General features: G+C 45.0%; 1 protein-coding gene across 1 annotated transcript in view; it reads left to right on the top strand.

Annotated features, from left to right (window-relative positions):
- Window positions 1-18,329, top strand: part of otog (otogelin) — a 59,437-nt gene extending 41,108 nt beyond the window's left edge. Inside the window, exons 31-55 of the mRNA XM_069659349.1 lie at window positions 799-966; window positions 2,323-2,601; window positions 4,185-4,302; window positions 4,448-4,527; window positions 4,649-7,407; window positions 8,798-8,975; window positions 9,137-9,288; window positions 9,374-9,463; window positions 9,550-9,736; window positions 9,867-10,087; window positions 10,373-10,511; window positions 10,705-10,893; window positions 11,146-11,355; window positions 11,464-11,568; window positions 11,657-11,761; window positions 11,877-11,978; window positions 12,086-12,184; window positions 12,296-12,336; window positions 12,644-12,719; window positions 12,978-13,156; window positions 13,464-13,568; window positions 13,749-13,868; window positions 14,885-14,930; window positions 17,110-17,189; window positions 18,081-18,329. Of these exons, the coding sequence (XP_069515450.1) occupies window positions 799-966; window positions 2,323-2,601; window positions 4,185-4,302; window positions 4,448-4,527; window positions 4,649-7,407; window positions 8,798-8,975; window positions 9,137-9,288; window positions 9,374-9,463; window positions 9,550-9,736; window positions 9,867-10,087; window positions 10,373-10,511; window positions 10,705-10,893; window positions 11,146-11,355; window positions 11,464-11,568; window positions 11,657-11,761; window positions 11,877-11,978; window positions 12,086-12,184; window positions 12,296-12,336; window positions 12,644-12,719; window positions 12,978-13,156; window positions 13,464-13,568; window positions 13,749-13,868; window positions 14,885-14,930; window positions 17,110-17,189; window positions 18,081-18,281 (6,029 nt within the window). The 3' untranslated portion in view covers window positions 18,282-18,329. The remainder of the gene's footprint in view (window positions 1-798; window positions 967-2,322; window positions 2,602-4,184; window positions 4,303-4,447; window positions 4,528-4,648; window positions 7,408-8,797; window positions 8,976-9,136; window positions 9,289-9,373; window positions 9,464-9,549; window positions 9,737-9,866; window positions 10,088-10,372; window positions 10,512-10,704; window positions 10,894-11,145; window positions 11,356-11,463; window positions 11,569-11,656; window positions 11,762-11,876; window positions 11,979-12,085; window positions 12,185-12,295; window positions 12,337-12,643; window positions 12,720-12,977; window positions 13,157-13,463; window positions 13,569-13,748; window positions 13,869-14,884; window positions 14,931-17,109; window positions 17,190-18,080) is intronic.
- The last annotated feature ends 1,941 nt before the right edge of the window (window positions 18,330-20,270 follow it).

The following is a 20,270-nucleotide window of genomic DNA, read 5'->3' as shown; positions in this document are numbered from 1 at the left end:
ATCCTCAGGTGAGCTTATATGTGTTTATGGAAACTTCTGGAATGCAACGTGACGCATGTAAAGCGACAGAACGAAGCCGTGCAGTTACAGTAGCTCATACTGCACATGCCTCTCTCGTCTTATTTGCAGCAGCAGTGTCGGTTTTACTGTGAAACCTTTTTATATTTTCATTATCGCTTCTTATTTAACAGCCCGACTGAAGCAGACAGCCGATGATCGCTCATTTTGTGCAGAAGAAGCATCAAATGATGCCCCTTTTTCTGTGAGCGGGCACAGAGCATGACGCAGAAAGCCTGAGTTAACAGAGAAAGTTCACAACCACCTTTGTTATACCTGTTTGTTTGCGTGCGACTTTGTCAAGCTGCTTCTTTGAGACATTATCATCACCTGTCTGGCTGGGTCGGATGCAGGAGGATCTGCACACGCCCCTGACAGGAATGCGTTGCCTGTAATGTGACAGACAGATTAGACGCCAGTGGATTTTGAATATTCGACAGCCATCACTAACATTTTAGTCCCGTCTCGTCTCGTTAACGAAAACAAAAAATCTGTGTCATCAGAGTTTTTATTATCACTGAGGTAATAATGAGGTAATTTTTGTTAACAAAATGATTACTGCACCAGACTACAGAGACTCACTTAAATCTTTCAGTGATGTGGACAGCACAAATAAATATAAAGCTATTGATTGTCTTTTAAGAGTCGTGTGGAACAGAAAACTGTCTCACTTTGTCAAGCTGCAGCCTAGAGTATGTGGGATTGGTTAAATACTGCACTAACATGCCCTCCTGTCTGCAGTTCTGGGTAAAGGTCCCTTCAGACTGAACACCTTCAGGGATCGGACAGCGTGGTTGGCGGCCAACAGGTCCAGCGGTTTGGTGTTCCTGCAGCGGGGAGACCTCAGCGACCCTGGACTTCTCTCACAGTTCATGATGACGCCCGGCCTCAGCAGAGCCCGACCACACGGTGAGTTCATTCTGTTCACACTGCAGGGTGAGACAAATTTCACCACCTATGATTTCAACTTTAAAACATTGAGGTGGTGTTTTATATAATGTGCAAAAAGTTTCCTGGTGAGCAAAAGATTCCCAAACCGCACTGTTGTCCACCAAATATCAGGTGTAGATCTCCAGCTCTTCATCCTCCACTGTGTCGTCCTTCAGCTAACCTGAGAATCGTAGTGTCTCATCTCATGCTCTGACTGCACGCCACAGTCTGCGCTCTCCTCTTCCTGTTCCCCTTGTATCCGACAGTGTTTGGATGATTTGAGCGTCCCAGTGAAAACACTGATGAGGAGATGGACTTCAGTGGCAGAGGTGTTCAGGGATCAGATTGCTAAATGCTAATATGGGAACCGGAGCTGCAGGCTGGTCAGCAAGCCAAGACTGGAACAAGCTGCTCTCACTTTGACTGCGATTCTGCTGTACTCTGGGTCCTTTCCAAGAGGAATTAAACACAATAAATATATATCACTACAAAGTGATACTTTTGTAGTGTTTTCTTGCATATTTTCTGTCCTTTGAAAACCAGGAAGTGAATGAGTCGAACAAAAATCAAGCTTCTTATTCAGCTGTTCTTTCGCTTGTACTGGTGGACAAGAAAGATGATAGCAATTATTTTTCTCCTACAGACAATGAATTCTGTCTGCTTTAATTCAATGAAGATTTTCTCCAGTAAGGTGTAGTGGGGCCTTGTAGGTCGCTCGTCTTGTCTGGATTTCTTACCAAAGAGTGACAGTAATGCTACTAATCTAGCTCCCCTTGTTAACGGCTGTTGATAAGAAAAAGAGGCTTTGTAAAAGTTCACAGGTTGTGGCCCTGAAAAGAGTGATAAACCAAAAAACTGCCCCAAATATTTTCAATGATAATGGAAAAATCCATTCAATGTTAAATGTGCTCATAGTGACAAACCCATAAAGATGTGTCTGCAGTGATGACGAGCTCTGCTTAGCTTTCTTTAGCATCTTTGACCTCATCGTTTTGGTTTCACCGCTACAAATGTGTTTTTATAAACCCAGTGTCTCGCTTTGTTTTTAATGTAAAAAGCTCTAAAAACCAACTGTACACTTCCTGCCAACACCAAGAACAGATATAATGGAGCATTTAGCAGCTGAAGAGGTCGATGTTTTTCTGAGGAGAACAAAAACAGAGTAAACAGGAGAGCTGGCATCAGGCAATATACTGCAAGTGTACTTTCTCTGTGTGTTTATTAGCTGGAAATGCTTCTTCTGTTTGTTCCTTAAAGATCTGAGTATGTGCCCTCTGTCCCTTCCTTGCTTCCTCTCCTTCCTGGTGTTGTTGATGAAGTAATTTGTCTCCACAGACACATCGCGGGTTTCCTTCGAGGCGGCCGACAGACCAAACTACTTCCTGTACGCGAGCCCGAGTGGCAAGGTGAGGCTGGCCAAGTGGGAGGACAGCGCGGCATTCTGGGACGGAGCCACCTTCATCCTCCACAGGAACACCTGGATCCCCGGCTACGACTCGCTGGAGTCCCACGCAAAACCTGGCTTCTTCCTGTATGCCATGCAGCCCCGCCTCCACCTGCTCAAACACAGACACACCGACAGCTTCCGCAAGGCAACGCTGTTCAGACTGACAGGTCAGCAGATCCCTCTGTGAACTCACACAGTTCAGTCTCTAACCGTACAGAAAGCTTTGCTCAGGGTGCACATCAGCACTTCTCTCTGGGGTCAAAGGTCAAGACTCCTGTGCCTTCACGGTCTGCTTAAAGAGCAGCCGGGCAAATCACAGATGCTAAAAATACAGCAGAATTTGTTTTAGTTAATGGAAAATGTGGAGGAGCCAACAGCAGATTGGATTTCCTGCTGACAGCAGTGAACGCTGCTCACATTCACAACAAGAGCCCGAGTTCAGACGTCAGCTCGACACTCTCTGAGTTCATCACACGACTGCTCTGTGAAAACGTTTGTGGGTCCTTTCAAGACAGTCGACATAAGTTACATGATATTTTCTCTACATACAACCTTTGCTGCCAGTCAGACGGATACTCTAGAGCAGTTTAACTGACATTATATGGTGTGTGAACACCTCGCTGCAAAGACATAAGCAGCTTATGTATTGTATGTGGCAAAACATTGTTCAAAATCACAATATTATATTTAGAATTTTTATTAAATTAACAGTTTTTTTAAATATACAAACAATGTTACTTGTAAAAAGATTATATATATATATATATATTTTTTGTGTGTATTAATTAACTTGTTTAACAGGGAAAATGCACATAAATCAACATTTCAGTTTACATATGAATCGAAATGTGCTGGTGACAGCTCATCAGCTCAGAGAAAAATTAATTAATCGGACTCTTAACCTCCTGAGACCCTGCGTCCTCATACGGGGACATTACATTTTGGCTTCACAGCACCATAATATTTAATTCTGCGAAACTTCCAACATTCATGGACACTTTGTCCTCCCCCCTGTGGTCACAAAAGCACATTACACTGATCGGTGTATTCAAGATGGCCGTGATCCCGACCAAAATGTGTTACAGTCGGTCTCTACAGAAAACTCAACCAGGTACAAAACCTCTTCAGATTTTATGATGGAAACTTGTTTATTTAATGCGTATGAACAGTTGTAGCTTGATATGGCAGACACATTTGACTAATCGTATCAATAGCAACAAGCTACAACACCGTTACGACAAGGTACTCACATGAGGACATTGGGACTTTTTCAATGTAACACAAAGACAATTCTTAGGTTTTATACTTATTAGGTCCTATTAATCCCCAAAGGTAGGAGAAATTAAAAATGCATACCAAACAAAAGCTCGGGTCTCAGGAGGCTACAAGTATTAAACAATAAAATACAATAAATAAATAAATGCAGAAGTAACAGAGATAAATGCAAAAACATACGATCCAGATTGATTCAAAATAATCTGAATATTAAAAAAATTTGTTTTCTTTACTCAGAATTGATCAACAGATTTTTGGGGAAGCTAAATAGTCTTCAATATGTGAATGTTGTATGCATACATAATGCTTATCAAGCAATATTACATGTATACATGTATACTCCAATATGATGTTCAATTATACCTCTTCTGTCATAACAGTAGCGCAGATATCAACTTCATGACTTTTCAACCAGGGCAGTTCTTGAGTCCGAACAGTCTTGACGTGAAAGAGTTCTGTGTGTGTTTTACATCAGGCCCCAGCCCAGACGCCCTTCCCGGTCCTCGGTGTCAGTGGAGGTACGATTCCTGCACCATCCCCTGCTTCAAAACCTGCAGCGACCCGTCAGCCGAAGCCTGCGTCCGCATCCCAGAGTGAGTCCTTTGATCTGTTCAATAACTCTCAATACAGTTTAAAACGTCTGCATGTTAATCTAATCATCTTGACCACAGCGACAGTCTTTGCTTTGGTCTGAGAACTCTAATGAATGTTAACAGTTTTATTTAAATATAATCTCAGAGTGGAGGGCTGCCTTCCTGTCTGCCCCCTGCACATGGTTCTGGATGAGGTCACCCGTCGGTGTGTCTATGTTGAAGACTGTAAGTACCCTCTGATTTAGTGGTGGTTTGTTCTTTAATTGTCTTAAATTAAGGATTCATAAACGTCATGTCTCGGTCGAGCTCAGCACTTCTCTAACACACTTTTATTGTTTGTGTTCAGGCATCAAGGTCCCAGTCGCTGTGCAGCCTGTAACACCGTCTCCTGCTCAGCAAACCTCTGCAGCTGTCACCTCTGCAGCCACCACAAGCACAGCTGCCTCCTCCACCCCCCTCAAGACCACAACCACCACGGCAGCATCCTCCACCCCTCCACACACTGGTCCTACCACTAAAATCAGCATAACTACCCCTGCTGTGAGCCCTGAGACAACCTCTTCTAAGGCACCACCCGTCCCTGATGAGCCAACCCGTCCAGTAACCGTCCCTCCTTCTGCAGCTCCTGAGCTCGCCAGAACATCAGAACCCCCGTCTCCTCCAACAGTGCCCCCTCCTGTCAGGCCCGAGGTAGCAGAGCCGCTGCCTACTGTCAGAGTGACTGAAGTCCCACCCACCACTGTAACAGGTACAACGTCATGGACAACCGGAGCTGCAAGTACTACAAGCAACCTCTTTGGCCCCAGCACGTCCAGGACGAGCAGCGCTCCTTTTGCCATTACAGCTCTGCTCTGGGTCACCACGTCCACCAAGCCCACTGAACTCCTGCCGCACTTTACCACAACCACCACAACCATGAAGCCCTCTACAGCTCCAGCACCGACCACAAGCTCTGTGGAGGGGCTGACCACCATCACCACCCCTCCTCCTGTTGCCGTGCATACAACCAAAGAGACCTTGCAGGTTACAACACATTCATCACCAGCTGTTCCAATTGTAACCACTCCTAGTGCAAGACCTACTCCATCCTCGGAGTCGCCTACAGTTACAGAACGGACTTCTGTACCCAGTACAGCGACCACGGCACACACAGACACCAGCACAAAGCCTGTAACAATGGAGCAACTTCCCCCAACAACGACAACTACACCCGTCCCTCCTGGTTTACCAAGCACGGCCTCCACAACCCCTTCAACACTCCCTACGACAACACCTGTCGAAACAGGAACTGGGCCTTCGCCCACAGTCACTTCAGCTACAACAACAGAATCAGTCACACCAGTTGCACCTTCCTCCACAAGTGAAACAACTGTTTACGTTCGTCCAGAGGCAACATCCCCACCTGCTGCCACAGAGAGGGTTCTTCACACAACTTCTACTGAGTCCGTAACTTCTTCAACAACAGTTCAAGAGTTACCAACCTCAACCACAATCCATGTAGCACCAACTCCAACTGCTCCAACCTCAGCTGCTACAGACTGGAGAACAACAACAAAGAAAGTGACCACACTTGAATCCACTGAAACACCTGTAGCCACCAAAACAACGGCCACACCTCCATTGATGAAAATCACAGACACCACAACTCCTTCTGTGTCCTCCACCACCACCACCTATTCTGAGAGAACCTCCTGGTCTGCTGCGGCCCCGACAACAGAGAAAAGCTCAACTTTAAGACCTTCAGTGGTTCCAGAAACATCCAAGATTTCCACAAGTCCTCCTGGTACAACAAAACCAACTGTACCACCAGTGTCTCCTACAGAAACCACCACTGCACCAACAACAGAGAGCTCCACCCATCCTGCTTCTACCACACAGACCTCTGAGCATCAGGAGACCTCCTCTACCCCAGTCTACAGCCCTACACCAGAGGTCCCCTCTGAAACTGGCGTCCACATAGTCACGTCCACTACAACCACTGAAGTGCCTCTCCTCTCTGCAACATCCAGGCTTGTCGTCCCCTCTGCAACTTCGGCTGCTGCCACAGCCACAACAACCAGCGCTACATCGACTCCTGAAATCTCAACTGCAGAAGTTGTAGCCACCACAACAAGGAAACTGGTTACGCTGCCTCCTCCACCTGGTATTCCTGAGACACCTCTGACCACAGTCTCCACGGGAGCTCTGCCAGATGTTGTTACCACCACTCTTAGACCTGGAATCACACATCCGACTACGGAGACGACACATCCACCGACCAGTAAAGTGGAGGTGCATACGAGAGCTACAACCACCTCGCCTTCATCTTGGTTTCAGCTGCACACGACTACCTCCACAGCAGCTCCAAGGCCGACAACTGTCTCAGATAAAGTCACCACCCGGCTAGTGTCCACTGCAAGAGCTACTACTGCTACAACAACTACCACCAGCACACGGACAACCACCCTCAGAACTACACCCAGAGTTCCAGTTACAACAAGAGTTACCCCAAGAATCACGCCGACTCAGAGGTCAACCATCAGGCCAATCACCGCAAGGGTTACCCTCGCCACAAGGCTCCCAACAGTAGGGACTAGACCAACGACTGTTGGCCCCACGACTGTCACACCAAGCCCTGGCACAACAACCACATCCAGAGTGCCGCCCACAGCCGCAACATCTGCAGAGTCTGCCACGACAACAAGCACAACTGAACGTGCCACCACAACTGGCGCAGTTACTCACCCGACCACCACAACCACTCCAGTGCCTGTTCCTACTCAAACAACTGCCTCAGCTGTCCCAGAGGTGACCACGAGGGAGTCAACTCCATCTGAGGAAACCATGACAACCAAAGAGGCTGACATGTCACCGTCAACTTCCAAAGCTGTGACGCCTCCAATCGAAACGACGATTTCCACCCAGAGGCCCGGTGTTTCTACTCCCACTACAACGTTACCCCCCGCCGCCACACCAGAAAAGACTACTGAGCGAGACGGAGTGACTCATACCAGTCCGGGTGCAACAACACCTCCTGCGCCGACTTCACCTTACACACCACTGGAAACAACCAGGCACACAACAGAGGGGACGTCAGTCGCTGTATCACCTACAAGAATGTGCACTGTAAGTATACTTATTATACATCTTCATAATTTGAACATTTTGCAGCTTACTTTTTTCTGGAGCTCTTGGTCACATGCATGGGTGGCTCTCTCCACTGTATGGACACTTTGATCACATGATAACAAGTAGGTTGTAAATGTGGAGGGCACAGCATGTAATCTCATGATCAAATTTGGTACTTAGGTTGATAACACAACAGGCTGTGTATGTAAAGTGGGCATGGCCTCTTAGGCCCTGTTCACATTTGGTATTACGCGTCCATCCTGGGTGATCCGATCACAAGTGGACAGCTCTAAGCCTGCAGTTCACACCTGGCATTAACGAGCCCCTCGGAGCAGAGCATGAAACACTCACAGATCTGTCTCCTCCTCACCGCGCTGCATGATTAAAAACTCTGATTAACTTCATGTGGATCACTTGATTTGTAAACTGATTAACTGCTCCTGGATCATATCTCGCGCCGTCTCTTGCCCTCGTCAGTTCGGGATCGTCCTGTGTTAAAAAATGAAATTCTCTCTCTCAGTGAATAAACACAGACATGATCTGTCTGTGTTTCCGTGCTCACTCCGCTCTCATGCACAAACTATGTTTACACAGCTGGAGTGAGATGAGACATTAATTAAAAAATGACTTTTAAGAGACACAGTGGAGAAATGTTAAATCAGACAGGAATGAAAGGAGAGGTTTCCCGTATCCGCGTGACCGTTGCCTCGGATACGGGGAGAGTGGGCAGTGTTTAATGTGGCCCAGGACACATGTGCGTTCACTCTACCAGAAGTATGTGGATAAATGAACACCTCAGTATGTTGCCCGAGTGATCGGATCTGAACGCGTCTTCAATCCGTTCTGGGTGTTGTTCACACCTGCAGTTAAGGCTGCCCACATGTTGATACCAGGTCTGGACAGCCTCTTAGTGTCAAAGTAAAGCCAGCGTGAAAGTGCCTTAAACTTGCATCCTTTCTAATGGCCATCAAAGGGCGACTCTGCAGGTGAGAAAAGAAAGACTGATTGTCTGTAAGTCTACCAGAACATGGCCCGATTCTAGGTTGATTTATTACCTCAGTAAACATTTTCTTAATGACTTAATGGTCCCAGTTACTAGTTTCAAGACTCCTTCACAGCATGGTGTTAAAGTCGTAAATTGTGCTCCCAGTTAGAGTCAAATTGATGATAGAGCAGAGCATGCGTTAGGGTGTGGCTTAACAAGTTTGCTTTAGGAAGCAAAAGTTCAATAACATTTTATCACACGTGTTCCCATGGTCTGGAATGAGTACCCACACTCAATATGGAGGTTATATCTATTTGCTAGATATATCTATCTATCTCCTTTTGCTTTCTGTATTTGTTCTGCGACTTCAGATATTTCAGCTGTCACTTTGTTTCCCTCCAGCCTCCCTATGCTGAGATCGTCGATGAATGCACGAAGTACATCTGCGTCAACAACCAGCTCGTCCTGTTCAACAAATCCCAGAGCTGCCCGTTCGCCGCCGACCCTCCAAACTGCGGCCTGCTCGGCTTTGCCATACTGGTCAATGGAGACAAGTGCTGCCCTAAGTGGGACTGTCCATGTGAGGAACACAGACGCACATTAATAATCACACAATGTTCACCTTTGTAATAGTGACCTGACTAAATGATGATCTGGCATTTCACCGGACCGATGATGCGATTCTCAGATGCTCAGATCATTGGCTGTTCTCAACTTCTCCTTCCCTCCATCACGTTCCAGGTCGCTGCTCGATGTTTCCGGATCTGAATGTGATCACCTTTGATGGGAACAGCGTTGCCGTCTACAAGGCTGCCTCGTATGTCGTGACCCAACTGCCCAATGAGACCGTCAGCATCCTAGTTCAGGAATGTCCTGCTGACTCCGAATCACCAGTGAGTCTCTATCAAAGATGGCAGATTTCGACGTGAGACACTTGTGTTATTTATGCCTGACCCGTTTTTCTTCCCCTCTCTCAAGCTCCTCTGGAATTTCACCAACCTGTGTCTGGTGGCGCTCAACATCACCCACAACTCCAACCACATCATCATCAACAGGCTGCAGAGGAGGGTAAGACGTCTCGTCCTGATCTGTAACACGAGCAGATCAAAGCTCAACATGAGAAAAGCATCTGATGGCTTTCTGGTTTCTCTCAGCTCTACGTCAACGCACGCTACGCCAAGCCTCGATTCAAGAAGTTTGGCTTTGAGATCTACGACACGGGCAACATGTACCTGATCCGCAGCCCGGCTGGTCTCAAGCTGCAGTGGTACCACAGCACCGGCATGATGGTGATCGACACAGACGGCTCAAGCAGGAAGCTTCCCACCATGGGCCTCTGCGGTGAGAGCAGTCTTACTCCCGCTCTGATAATCCACTCACAGGTTTCATAACAGAACCTAACCACTTACAGGAAAAACATTCAGGGATACATTTGTTCTCACTAAAGTAAAGCTCTCACACCCACCTTTAGGTTTCTGTGATGGAGACCCAACAAATGACCTGACGATGGCCAACGGCACCACGGTGGGCGCAAACCAGGATCCGGCCCTTTTCATCGACAGCTGGCAGGTTCCCAACACGACCAGCTACGTCAGCCACAGCCGCCGCCGAGAGCTCAACTGCTCCACGAGCGACTGCTCCAGCTGCCTGGGCATGCTGCAGAACAACGCCTTCTCCCCCTGCCACACCTTCGTGAGTGACCCCACCTGTAAACCTTTGCTCAAACAGGAGCCAGTAGATTAGCAGATCTATTTCTCGGCAGGATAAAAATACAAAAAAATTAAATGATATGACCCAGTAATCAAAATCATATTGATGTGTTTAACTTGTCGGCACTTTTCTGCCAATAGATTAAAGAAATCACTCGTAATGACTCCTATATTAACACATAAGAGGGCTTATGAAGCATCAGTGGTGAGTGGGGAAATATGCCTTACTTCTTTTGATAAAACCACTTTGTTGCTTCTTTGTTTCCAGGTCCCACCGAGCACATTCTGTGAGGTGTGGGTACGAGACGCAGAGTACGTCAACAACCAGTGTGTGGCGCTCGCTGCCTACGTGGCCTCTTGCCACAAATTCAACATCTGCATTGAGTGGAGGAGTCCAGATTACTGCCGTAAGAGCTCATCTGCTGTTTGAACATCCTTTTAGGTCCCTTATATACTGTAGTCACATGTTTAGTGTTTTAGTATTATTGTAGTTTTAGAATAAGGTCACCAGCACTAAAACACTATAAAGTTAGAGCCTGATACATGTAAGCAGAGTTAAAGACATTTGAGGCCCTGACATGTTTATTTTTCTCCCTGCAGCCTTCGTGTGTCCCGACGCTCTCCGGTATCAGGCCTGTCTGCCGGCCTGCACGTCTCAGTCCTGTCCAAACCACGACTTTGACTCAGACCCGGACCAGTGTTCGGGCCTGACGGAGGGCTGCGTTTGCCCTGAGGGAACGCTCCTTCACCGGCCGTACTCCGCCCTCTGCATCTCACCTGAGAAGTGTGGTGAGTTGCTTCTTTACAGCTGAGGAGGAGGTCACAACATTAACACACAACTATCTATGTTTCATCCATTTGATCAAAGCTTTCTTTACCATGAAAATACTTTGAGAAGTTATATTGATCCTTTTAGTATCCAAGATGATAACACAGTCTTTGTTCCAGAGGTCTGCTTCAGTTCTGTCACTTTATTACCAATGAACTAATGAAGTCTTTGCTGTGTGAGTTCATGGTGCGTTTGTGTGTTTGTGTCTGCAGCCTGCACCGACAGCTCCGGCGCTCCTCGCGCACACGGCGAGGCGTGGAAAGCCTCGAAGGACGCCTGCTGCATGTACCGCTGCGACAATGACACCATCGTTCCAATCGAGTACAACTGCTCCGACATAGCGTCGCCCGTGTGCCGTCGAGCCGGAGAGGTGATCATCAGCCTGGCCGACGACACCAGCTGCTGCCCACACAAAGTCTGCGGTGAGGCCGGTTTAAGGCTTGATTTAAGATCAGCTCGAGTAAAGCATCTGAAGTATCTTTCTATGATTATAAACTAATATAAGAATTGATCATGTGATGCCTCTGCAGTGTGTAACCAGAGCCTGTGTGACCTGCTGCCTCCTGAGTGTAAGTACGGGGAGAAGCTGGTGTCGTACTACAGACAGGACTCCTGCTGTCCGGAGTACGTGTGCGGTGAGTTTCCCCTCTTATAAATAAACTTTTTATTTTACCGAGGATGCACCGTATTAAAAGTTTCTCTGTGTGTGTCTGCGTGTTAAAGAGTGCGACCCTGAGCTCTGTGAGTCGGACGTTCCCGCCTGCAGAGAGGACGAGACTCTCATCGCCACCAGAGCCGACGGCAGCTGCTGCCTCGCCCACATCTGCAGTCAGTTCAATACATCAATCATATCCATTTTCAGTCACTTTAATGCAACACTTAAAGATCTACATGTAACCTCAGTGTCATCGGTGTAATGGATGAATCGTGTGTTTTCTTGCAGTGTGTTCTTCCTGTGGGGAGTCTCCTCCTCTCTGCCAGAACGGCGAGGTGCTGACGGTGGACGCTAACACCACGGACCACTGCTGCCCCGCCTACCTATGTGGTCAGAGCACACACACCTTTCTGTATATATTAACATTAGCAACAGCAGCTTCACATACTTAAATGACTGCCTGTTTTGACTTTGTGTGTGTGTGTGTGTGTGTGCAGTGTGTGAGCCCTACAGATGTCCTGAGCCGAGTTGTCCTGTCGGGATGTCGGTGATGTCCGTCTCCAGCCCGGGTCGCTGCTGTCCCAACCAAACATGCGGTACGACTCGTAAAACCTCCAACAACAGGAACATGATTCACTTTTTGTTTTTTGTTGTCAGAGCCTAAACACAAGTTTAATGTGTAACCATTCCTGTTTTTCTGTTCTCAGAGTGTTCCTGTGAAAAGATCACCTCCCCTAAATGTGGCCTGGTACGTCCTGATTTTTCATATTCGCTCCGTCTGTCTGAGATCTGATTGTGCCTTTTATACAATGTAATGAGTACAGAACTTATCTCATTCACCAGCACAGAGAGCTTCAGGTGTCTTTAAGCGTTTAAGAAATTAAAAATCAAGCAAAAAATCCTAAAACTATGAAAAAACAAAGCTTTAATTGTTCTAGTAAATGTGAAATCTTAAAGATACAACGGACAATGCAGCATGAAAACAGACTCACTGTTTCTCTTTAACGCTGGCTCTGTCTTTTCTTGACCCCGGTTCTGTTCACTCTGTTCTGCAGGGAGAGGCCGCCCAGCTGGACCGGGCCTTCATGTCCGACCCACAGAACCAGTGTGCCTGCAAAAGATACAAGTGTGGTGAGTTCTGCTGCAGGGGAGGGGGGGAGGATGGGGTGCTGGTTCACAGTCAAACATGCAGACACTCAGACTTAAAGTGGCTCTACGTCCTGCAGCAGCTGTCGCACATTTCCTCTCATAACAACAATCATGAAACTTATTTAACTTTCATTTTACTTAATATTTCCAAAAACATTAAAATGTATTCACATAAATCAAAGGATTGAAAAACTAAATGATGTTCCCCGTGACCTCTGACCCTGCCTCTGTTATGTGCAGTGCGCGAGGCGGTGTGTGTGTTCGGAGAGCGGGGTGTGTTGCGGCCGGGTCAGACTCTGGTGGAGCACGACGACGCCGGCTTGTGTCACAGCCGGCAGTGCAGCCGCAGCCTCGATCCTGCGAGCGGCTTCCACCTGCTCCGCACGAGCAGCATCAACTGCTCCGCCCACTGCCAGCCAGTAAGACCACAATACACACACACCAGTACACCAGTACAACAGTACACCAGTACACCAGTACACCAGTACAACAGTATAACAGTCTAACATATCTTGCTTCCCTTTGCATCTTTCTCTTGAACTAATTCCTCCTCTTCTTTTTTCCTCCTTTTCTTTCTGCTAAAAAACATCTGACTAAAGAAAAGATCAACACTAACCTGTGTAGTCTTAGAAAACATTTCCATCTTATCCTTTTTTCATACAGTTTATTTACAATTTTCATTTCTTCTATCGTTTAATAAAATTTTTTATTTTTTCTATTCTCCAGAATCAGATCTACGTCCCTCCGAAGGATCAGTCGACCTGCTGTGGAGTGTGTAAGAATATTTCCTGCCTCTACGAGCATGAAAATGGAACAACAGTTCTCTACAAGGTAGGAAGTCGACTTAATGAGCATTAATCATATTATATATATAATTATATTAACCTAGTCTTATTAGCATCATCGCTACAGATGCTACAGACATTCTTCTGCAGTCCGTCATGTTGATGTTGTTGTTGTTGTTGTTGTTGTTAATGTTGATGATGTTGATGTTGCCGGTGTGTTTTACAGCCGGGGAAGTCCTGGGTTTCAAACTGCCTGAAGTTTGACTGCACAGACACTCTGTCTGGACCCACACTCATCTCCTACTCCTTCAGCTGCCCGCCATTCAACGAGACAGAGTGTATGAAGGTCAGTGAGCAGCAGCAACACTCACAGAGAGGCACTTTAACAAAAAGAATCACAAATAAATACGTGTATGTGTACACAGCAGAGTTAACCCAATTAAACTGAATTAATTCTTTACGTTTCTACAAATGTTAAAAACTAGCTGACAGAACAACAACGTTCTTTTGTGTGGTCTGATTCTGTTTCTGATTCTTCATGCTTTATATATTTATTATACAGAAGACAACAAAAAACATTTATGGTTAAAAACAGATTTTATTAATTCCTTTTTTCCTGCAGTTTTTATATAATATCTTGCAGACTTGATTGGAAAAAAAATCTTGTAGATTACTAGAATTTAAGTCGTAATTTTTTTGCCTATATGTTAAAATGAAGGAGAATATCAGAGGAGCGGCCGGCTGCCTGCGCTAAATGAGGAACGTGGAGCATCTTGTGAAGTTATACTTGTAAACGATAGCACGGGACGCTTAATGCAACTTTAGCCCGAGCTATATTTATTGAACACACATGTTAATATGGAAGCATAGCATACATGCACCTCGTGAGAACATGCACGCTCATTTTATCTCCTTGGTTCCGTTGCAGAATGTGTTACTGTATAACACGTAGTTATGTGCAAGCACATTACGCAGGTTTAAATGACAATAATTTAGAAAAGGTTTCACAAATACTGAATATTTTTGCACATGAGCACCACTTTGTCATAGATATCAGGACTGGTGATTTTAGTCAGTTAAGCGCTGGCGGCGGGCTGCTCTTCTTAAATCCCCCTTCGAAATAACATGTAGGCAAAAAAATTATGACTTTATTCTCGTAATCTCAGATTTTCTTTTATATGGCCCTAATACTCGTCTTGATGGCGAAGAACCACTGATCTTAAAGCAGGAAATACATTCAGAACATCTCAAAATGTTTTGTCACAATATTTGATATTTACACAAAATCTCAGCCGTCAGATTTATGAACCTACGAGAGTTTCTTTTTTCCCATCTCAACGTTTTGTCTCTCATCTCCATCAGATCGGGGGAACAGTCGTAAGTTACATGGACGGATGCTGTAAGACATGTGAGTATCTGATCTGAGCGTCGCAGCACTCCTGTAGTTAGTGTAGATCTGTAGGCTGCAGCTGACACTGAAGAGCGTCCTCACCTGCCGCTCAACATGTTTCCAACATGTTTGCCCTTCAGTTTGTCTGTTTCAGTCCAAACGTCCTCAGCTTCATTGTCAGAGTGGATCCCAGACTGTGATATGTGTCTGTTTGTTCAGATTAGAGAGTTCTGTCAGCGTGCTTTTCAGTGCATGCAGCAAAACTGTCAACAGAGAACTCGTTCAAAGCGTCACTGAAAAGCATCTGAACACATGCAAAGTGGGTTTGTGGTTTATGTGCTGCAGCTTACCATCATGTACCAATCCCACCAGGTACTGGATTCTCTCTGTTCCCCTTCCCCACTAGCCCCTTGACTCCCACAGTTAACACAAACTGTGAACGAGGTACACAAAACAACAAGGCTTGTCCGTGCCATTGTTGATCTTCAACAATGTACTCCCTCCAAAACAATAAGGATAAAACACACAAGAAAGTGTCACTAAAACCTGTGCAGAACCGTCCTCTCAACTGCTGTCTCATTCAGGTCTCTGTGGAACAATCATCAGAAGCATTAACATGAAACAAACATAATGTTGAATAAAAGATGTTTTTTATTCTTTAATTATGAAATTAAAGGTTAAGAATAAAGATAAACACCTTAAAGGAGGAGGGGACACAATCCTTTCTATAGGCCCAAAATGATGTCACACTTGAGAGGACAATAAGACGTATTTACTGCCCCTCTCCTCCCCGTGGATCACATACATGTCCACAACTTTCCCCCATTTAGCACTGTCTGGGCAGTGCATTGTTGATTGCCAACAATGTACTGTTGGTAGAGGCCCAGTAGTCGGGCTTAGACGTCTGCATGTGTCAGTAGATAGATTCTGATGTGGGTTGGTGTTGGGGATCTTCTCACCGAACACGTAGCTGCTGCAGAGGGTCTGCATGCTGCTGCAGCTCGGCCACCAGGGGGAGCTGTGTGGGGAACTGAAGCTGCTGTGTGAGGCATTTTTTCCATCAATGAATCATCAGTACAAACATTTAAAAAAACCTTTGTATGTAAACTTTTGTTAAACACATATTATTTTTAGTGAAGTTCAGAGTTCTTCAAGGAGAAGAACAATCTTTGTCTGCATGGATAACGACGGTTTTCAGATCCCTCACATGTTTGTGGGCTGGTCCCAATAAAAGGTGCCTCTTAAATGTGCAGTTTTATCACGCAACAGAATGCCTCACATGCTTAGGGGAAACTTTTGCAGTAATATGCTGGATTTGTAGGTGTGGTTAGACAGCTCATGAGGGTAAATTGCTGTCAGACTTATGGTCAGTCCTGTTGTAAATGCTTGCTCCCTCCGTAGTTCAACAACTCTACACAACAGTTATCTCACGTTAGATGAAAGTTCAGGTTATATTTTATAGAACAGTTGTAATGACGCAACATAATTAATATATGAATAAGAATCTCAATCAATCTCTCAATCAGAAGGTCGGGGGTTCGATCCCTGACTGCTACAGTCACACGTCGAAGTGTCCTTGGGAAAGACACTGAACCCCAAATTGCTCCCGAAGTTCTCAGCCGTCAGTGTGTGAGTGTGAAAGGGTGAATGCGACATGAGCGTACCGTTTAGCATTTATAAATGTCTTACTCTGAGGCCACATTCTTTAGATCTCCTCTGTGGACTCTAAAGAGCGGATGTGTGATCCTCATGTGGAAAAATAAAAAAAGCCTCACACAGCAGCTTTTAGTTTGATTTGTTTGTTTCGTGCACACAGATTGATGCAGCATGTTACAGACACCGTCTTCTTCCATTTTATTTATTTACACATTTGTTTAAAGTCGTGTTGTTCACACCATACATGCATGAAGCGGCTCATCATTTCTTTATGTTTTTGTTTCATCTCTTTTGGAAGAAGCTTCATTTGTCTCTCCTCACTGACTGGGAAGCTTCCTCCGTGTTGTTCTCTAACTTTTATAAATAACTTTATTTCTTCTAACTCGTCCATCCACTAAAACAGCTCGATGGCTTCTGCATGCTTTCCAGGACTCTTCCTGGTGTCTGCTGAGTTTCCTACATGCAGCATTGTTTTTTGTTTGTTTGGGGCGTCTCATTTTAACTTTGTTCTGACTGAGTTGGTTTGTTGTCGTGTGAACAGGCAAAGAAGACGGGAAGTCGTGCCAGAAGGTGACGGTGAGGATGACCATCAGGAAGAACGACTGTCGCAGCAACAGGCCGGTATGTTCCTGTCGGATGTGATGCGATGCGGCTGGTACTTTTTAGTAGATAATAGAGACTTCAATCTCTTTTTAAAATTTTTTTTAGCAGAATATTAATCCTCTCTTTCAGCTCCATTTTATTTACTGATTTATTTTACAATGGCCCTAATACGCCGCCGTAAAATTTGGATTCAAGAGGCTGAAATCAAAAGTGCACAGCAACTTCGGGGCACAACTGGTAAAATAGGGACAGGTGAGCAAGTGGATGCAGGAGGTGATAGAACAGAAGGAAAACTCTGCGAGGGAATGCATTGGTCTGGAGAAATAATGAAAGGCCGGTCGCAGGAACAGAGGGGCAGACTTGAGTAAGCCAGAAACTGTTGAGAGAATTGACTGCAGCTCTCAGCCACTTCACGTTTACGGGAAGTAGAACACACCTCCGTCACTTCTTGGAGCAATGAAACGAGTCAAACAGACACTTTATTTTTGAATAACTGTACAAATCAGAGCTGTGGGAGGATATTCAGAGGTCTGAAACGACACTATTGCAACATGAAGGCATCAAAAGTGTTGACAGATACATTAAGTTACTAAAGGAGAGCGGTGTATCATCTGCATACAGATTTATCCTAAAATTGTCCCCACTAAGAAACACATTTCAGTACCTCCCCGAGCTTCACAGGAGAGCTCAAAGCTCGAGTTGCAAGAATAAACAGGGAGGTGAACACTGGGCACTTCTGCCTAACACAAACCTGGTAACATAAAGGTGGTTAGACGAGAGTTTTAAATGAATATTAACAATGTATAAACCAAACACAGTATTTGGTGGGACATTGTGGACGTTCAACCGTCTACTCTGGTTCTTTTTTCTGATCTTTTACCTTTTGTACTCACTCTCTCTCTCCTGCAGGTGAACATCGTGTCATGTGACGGGAAGTGTCCCTCCGCCAGCATCTACAACTACAACATCAACACGTACGCTCGCTTCTGCAAGTGCTGCCGGGAGACGGGGCTGCAGAGGCGATCCGTGCAGCTCTACTGCAGCGGCAACGCAACCTGGGTCAGCTACTCAATCCAGGAGCCCACCGACTGCTCCTGCCAATGGTCCTAAACACACACACGCACACACACACACACACACACACACACACACACACACACAAACACACACATTATTAAACCCCAAGATATAGACAAAGAAGAAACCTCAGCCATGTTGCTTTAGCGTGTTTAGAGAGTGGACATCAGGACTGTGATTGGCAGGACTGCAGGACTGATAGATTCTTGATCTTCAGATCAGTGGTCCTGCTGCCTCTGCTGGCAGGGAGGTGGTACTGCAGGGCAGCCTAGCAGGTCTTATAATCAGCAGGCAGCTGACCTTTGACCTTTGACATTTACCTTCCCAGGAAAACAAGAAAGTGTCACAAAAAGAAGAAGACTCTCTAATGGCAGCATTATCATTTATGAGATTATTAATTGAAAGTACATTTATTTATAGTTTTCATTAATCTTATATGTCTTTAATCTTGTCCTGGCCTGGTTCAGTGTTGGTTTTTTCAGTTGATATAATAAAATAATTCCTTTACATTTGTAAAAGAAATAAATAAAGCACTAAATGAGAAGTCACAGAAAATGTTAAAATGTATTTTTTCTTCGAAGATAAAAAGACGTTTATTATTTCACATCAGTTCTTGTGTTCACAACGACGGCAGATTTCTTGCCTTTGATGTGATTAACAAATCAGAGGCAGTTTAGCTGACTGGTTTCATGCACGAAAGATAAACTGACAACAAAATGACACATTAACACCTACAGACACACTGCACACTGCTCCTCCACCTCCCCGCCAGCATGTCGATGTTGAGCAAAGAAAAGAGGAAGTTGATAGTTTGTGTTTGAGTGGGAGCTCTGCCTGTTTTCTCTGAGCGCCTCTGAGCTGCCGAGGCTGCTAAGTCAAAGGTTTAAAATATATATTAAATGTTTTAAAAAGAGGATGTGATACAATCAGAAAACGCCCTTCATGTTGTTCCTCGTTTTATGTAAATAACTGTTTCTTAACTTTGTGAAATGATTTGAAATATCAAATTCTTAAATCTCTCACTTTTAGTAAGACAACAATGAAGTGTATATTAAATGATGTGAGTTATACTTTATGTAATCAACACTAGTGAGGCGTATTAACTGATTTAAATCCAGCTGTATGCGGAGCACTTTATTTATTTATTGGAGTTTGATAGAGCACAGACGGTCGGACTCGTTGGACAAAGAGGCGGCGATCATTCGGCCCCACTGGAGAACAAACTGACCGAAACACTTGGACAGGATACATTACACCCATGTTTCTCTGTGGTCTAAATGTATAATGTATTCGTTCATGTCAATCAGATCCACCCGGATAATAAACGAGGACTGTATCATACTAATGTACATTTGCATTTTCAATAAATATTTTCTTTGGAAAAATTCAATTTAAAAGGTTTTTTCTTTGTATAAAAAACGGTTAACAGGATAAAAGTTTAGTTTTGGTACCAAACTCTTGAACATAACGGAGCCTTTATTATCTTTGATATGAGATACTGTGTGTTTATAATGCTCTTCTCTCTGATGTTAAAGTTACAATCTCAAACTTTTTCAGGAGGTAACACAATGGCTAAGCGGCTGCTCTTCCGCTCTCTGCAAGTGTTGCGAGTAAACAGTAATCTACTATGGCTGAACAAACAAAGAAAAGATGGATGACTACAGATACAACTTCAACAAGAAGTGAAAATCCAAAGAAAAAGAAACAAACTCGACGCTCAGATGAAGCAAACAGTCTAAAAAGGAAAGCGAGGAAAATCAGCCGGAGTTACAACCATGACAAAGGGAGCCAGCTGTTGATGTTTGTTTAAATTGGGAAGAGTGCTCCCAAAAGTACCAATAATCATGAGTAGGAGGCGCTCAAGAGCACAACCATTGACACCTTCAAGATTTTGACTTTAACATTCTGGCACACTGAAAAATGTTGAAATCTTTATCCAGACTTAACTGTGTGTTGTGTCGAGACTCCTGAGCCGATGTAGGACAGAAACATTTGGGACCACATAAAAAGCTGCAGTTGCTT

The sequence above is a fragment of the Semicossyphus pulcher genome, unplaced genomic scaffold (assembly GCF_022749685.1).
Source record: "Semicossyphus pulcher isolate SPU_LCO1_2020_fin unplaced genomic scaffold, fSemPul1.0.p SCAF_1, whole genome shotgun sequence".
Lineage (NCBI taxonomy): Eukaryota > Metazoa > Chordata > Actinopteri > Labriformes > Labridae > Semicossyphus > Semicossyphus pulcher.
The sequence above is the reverse complement of the archived record's forward strand: the minus strand, read 5'-3'. Positions and strand labels throughout refer to the sequence as shown.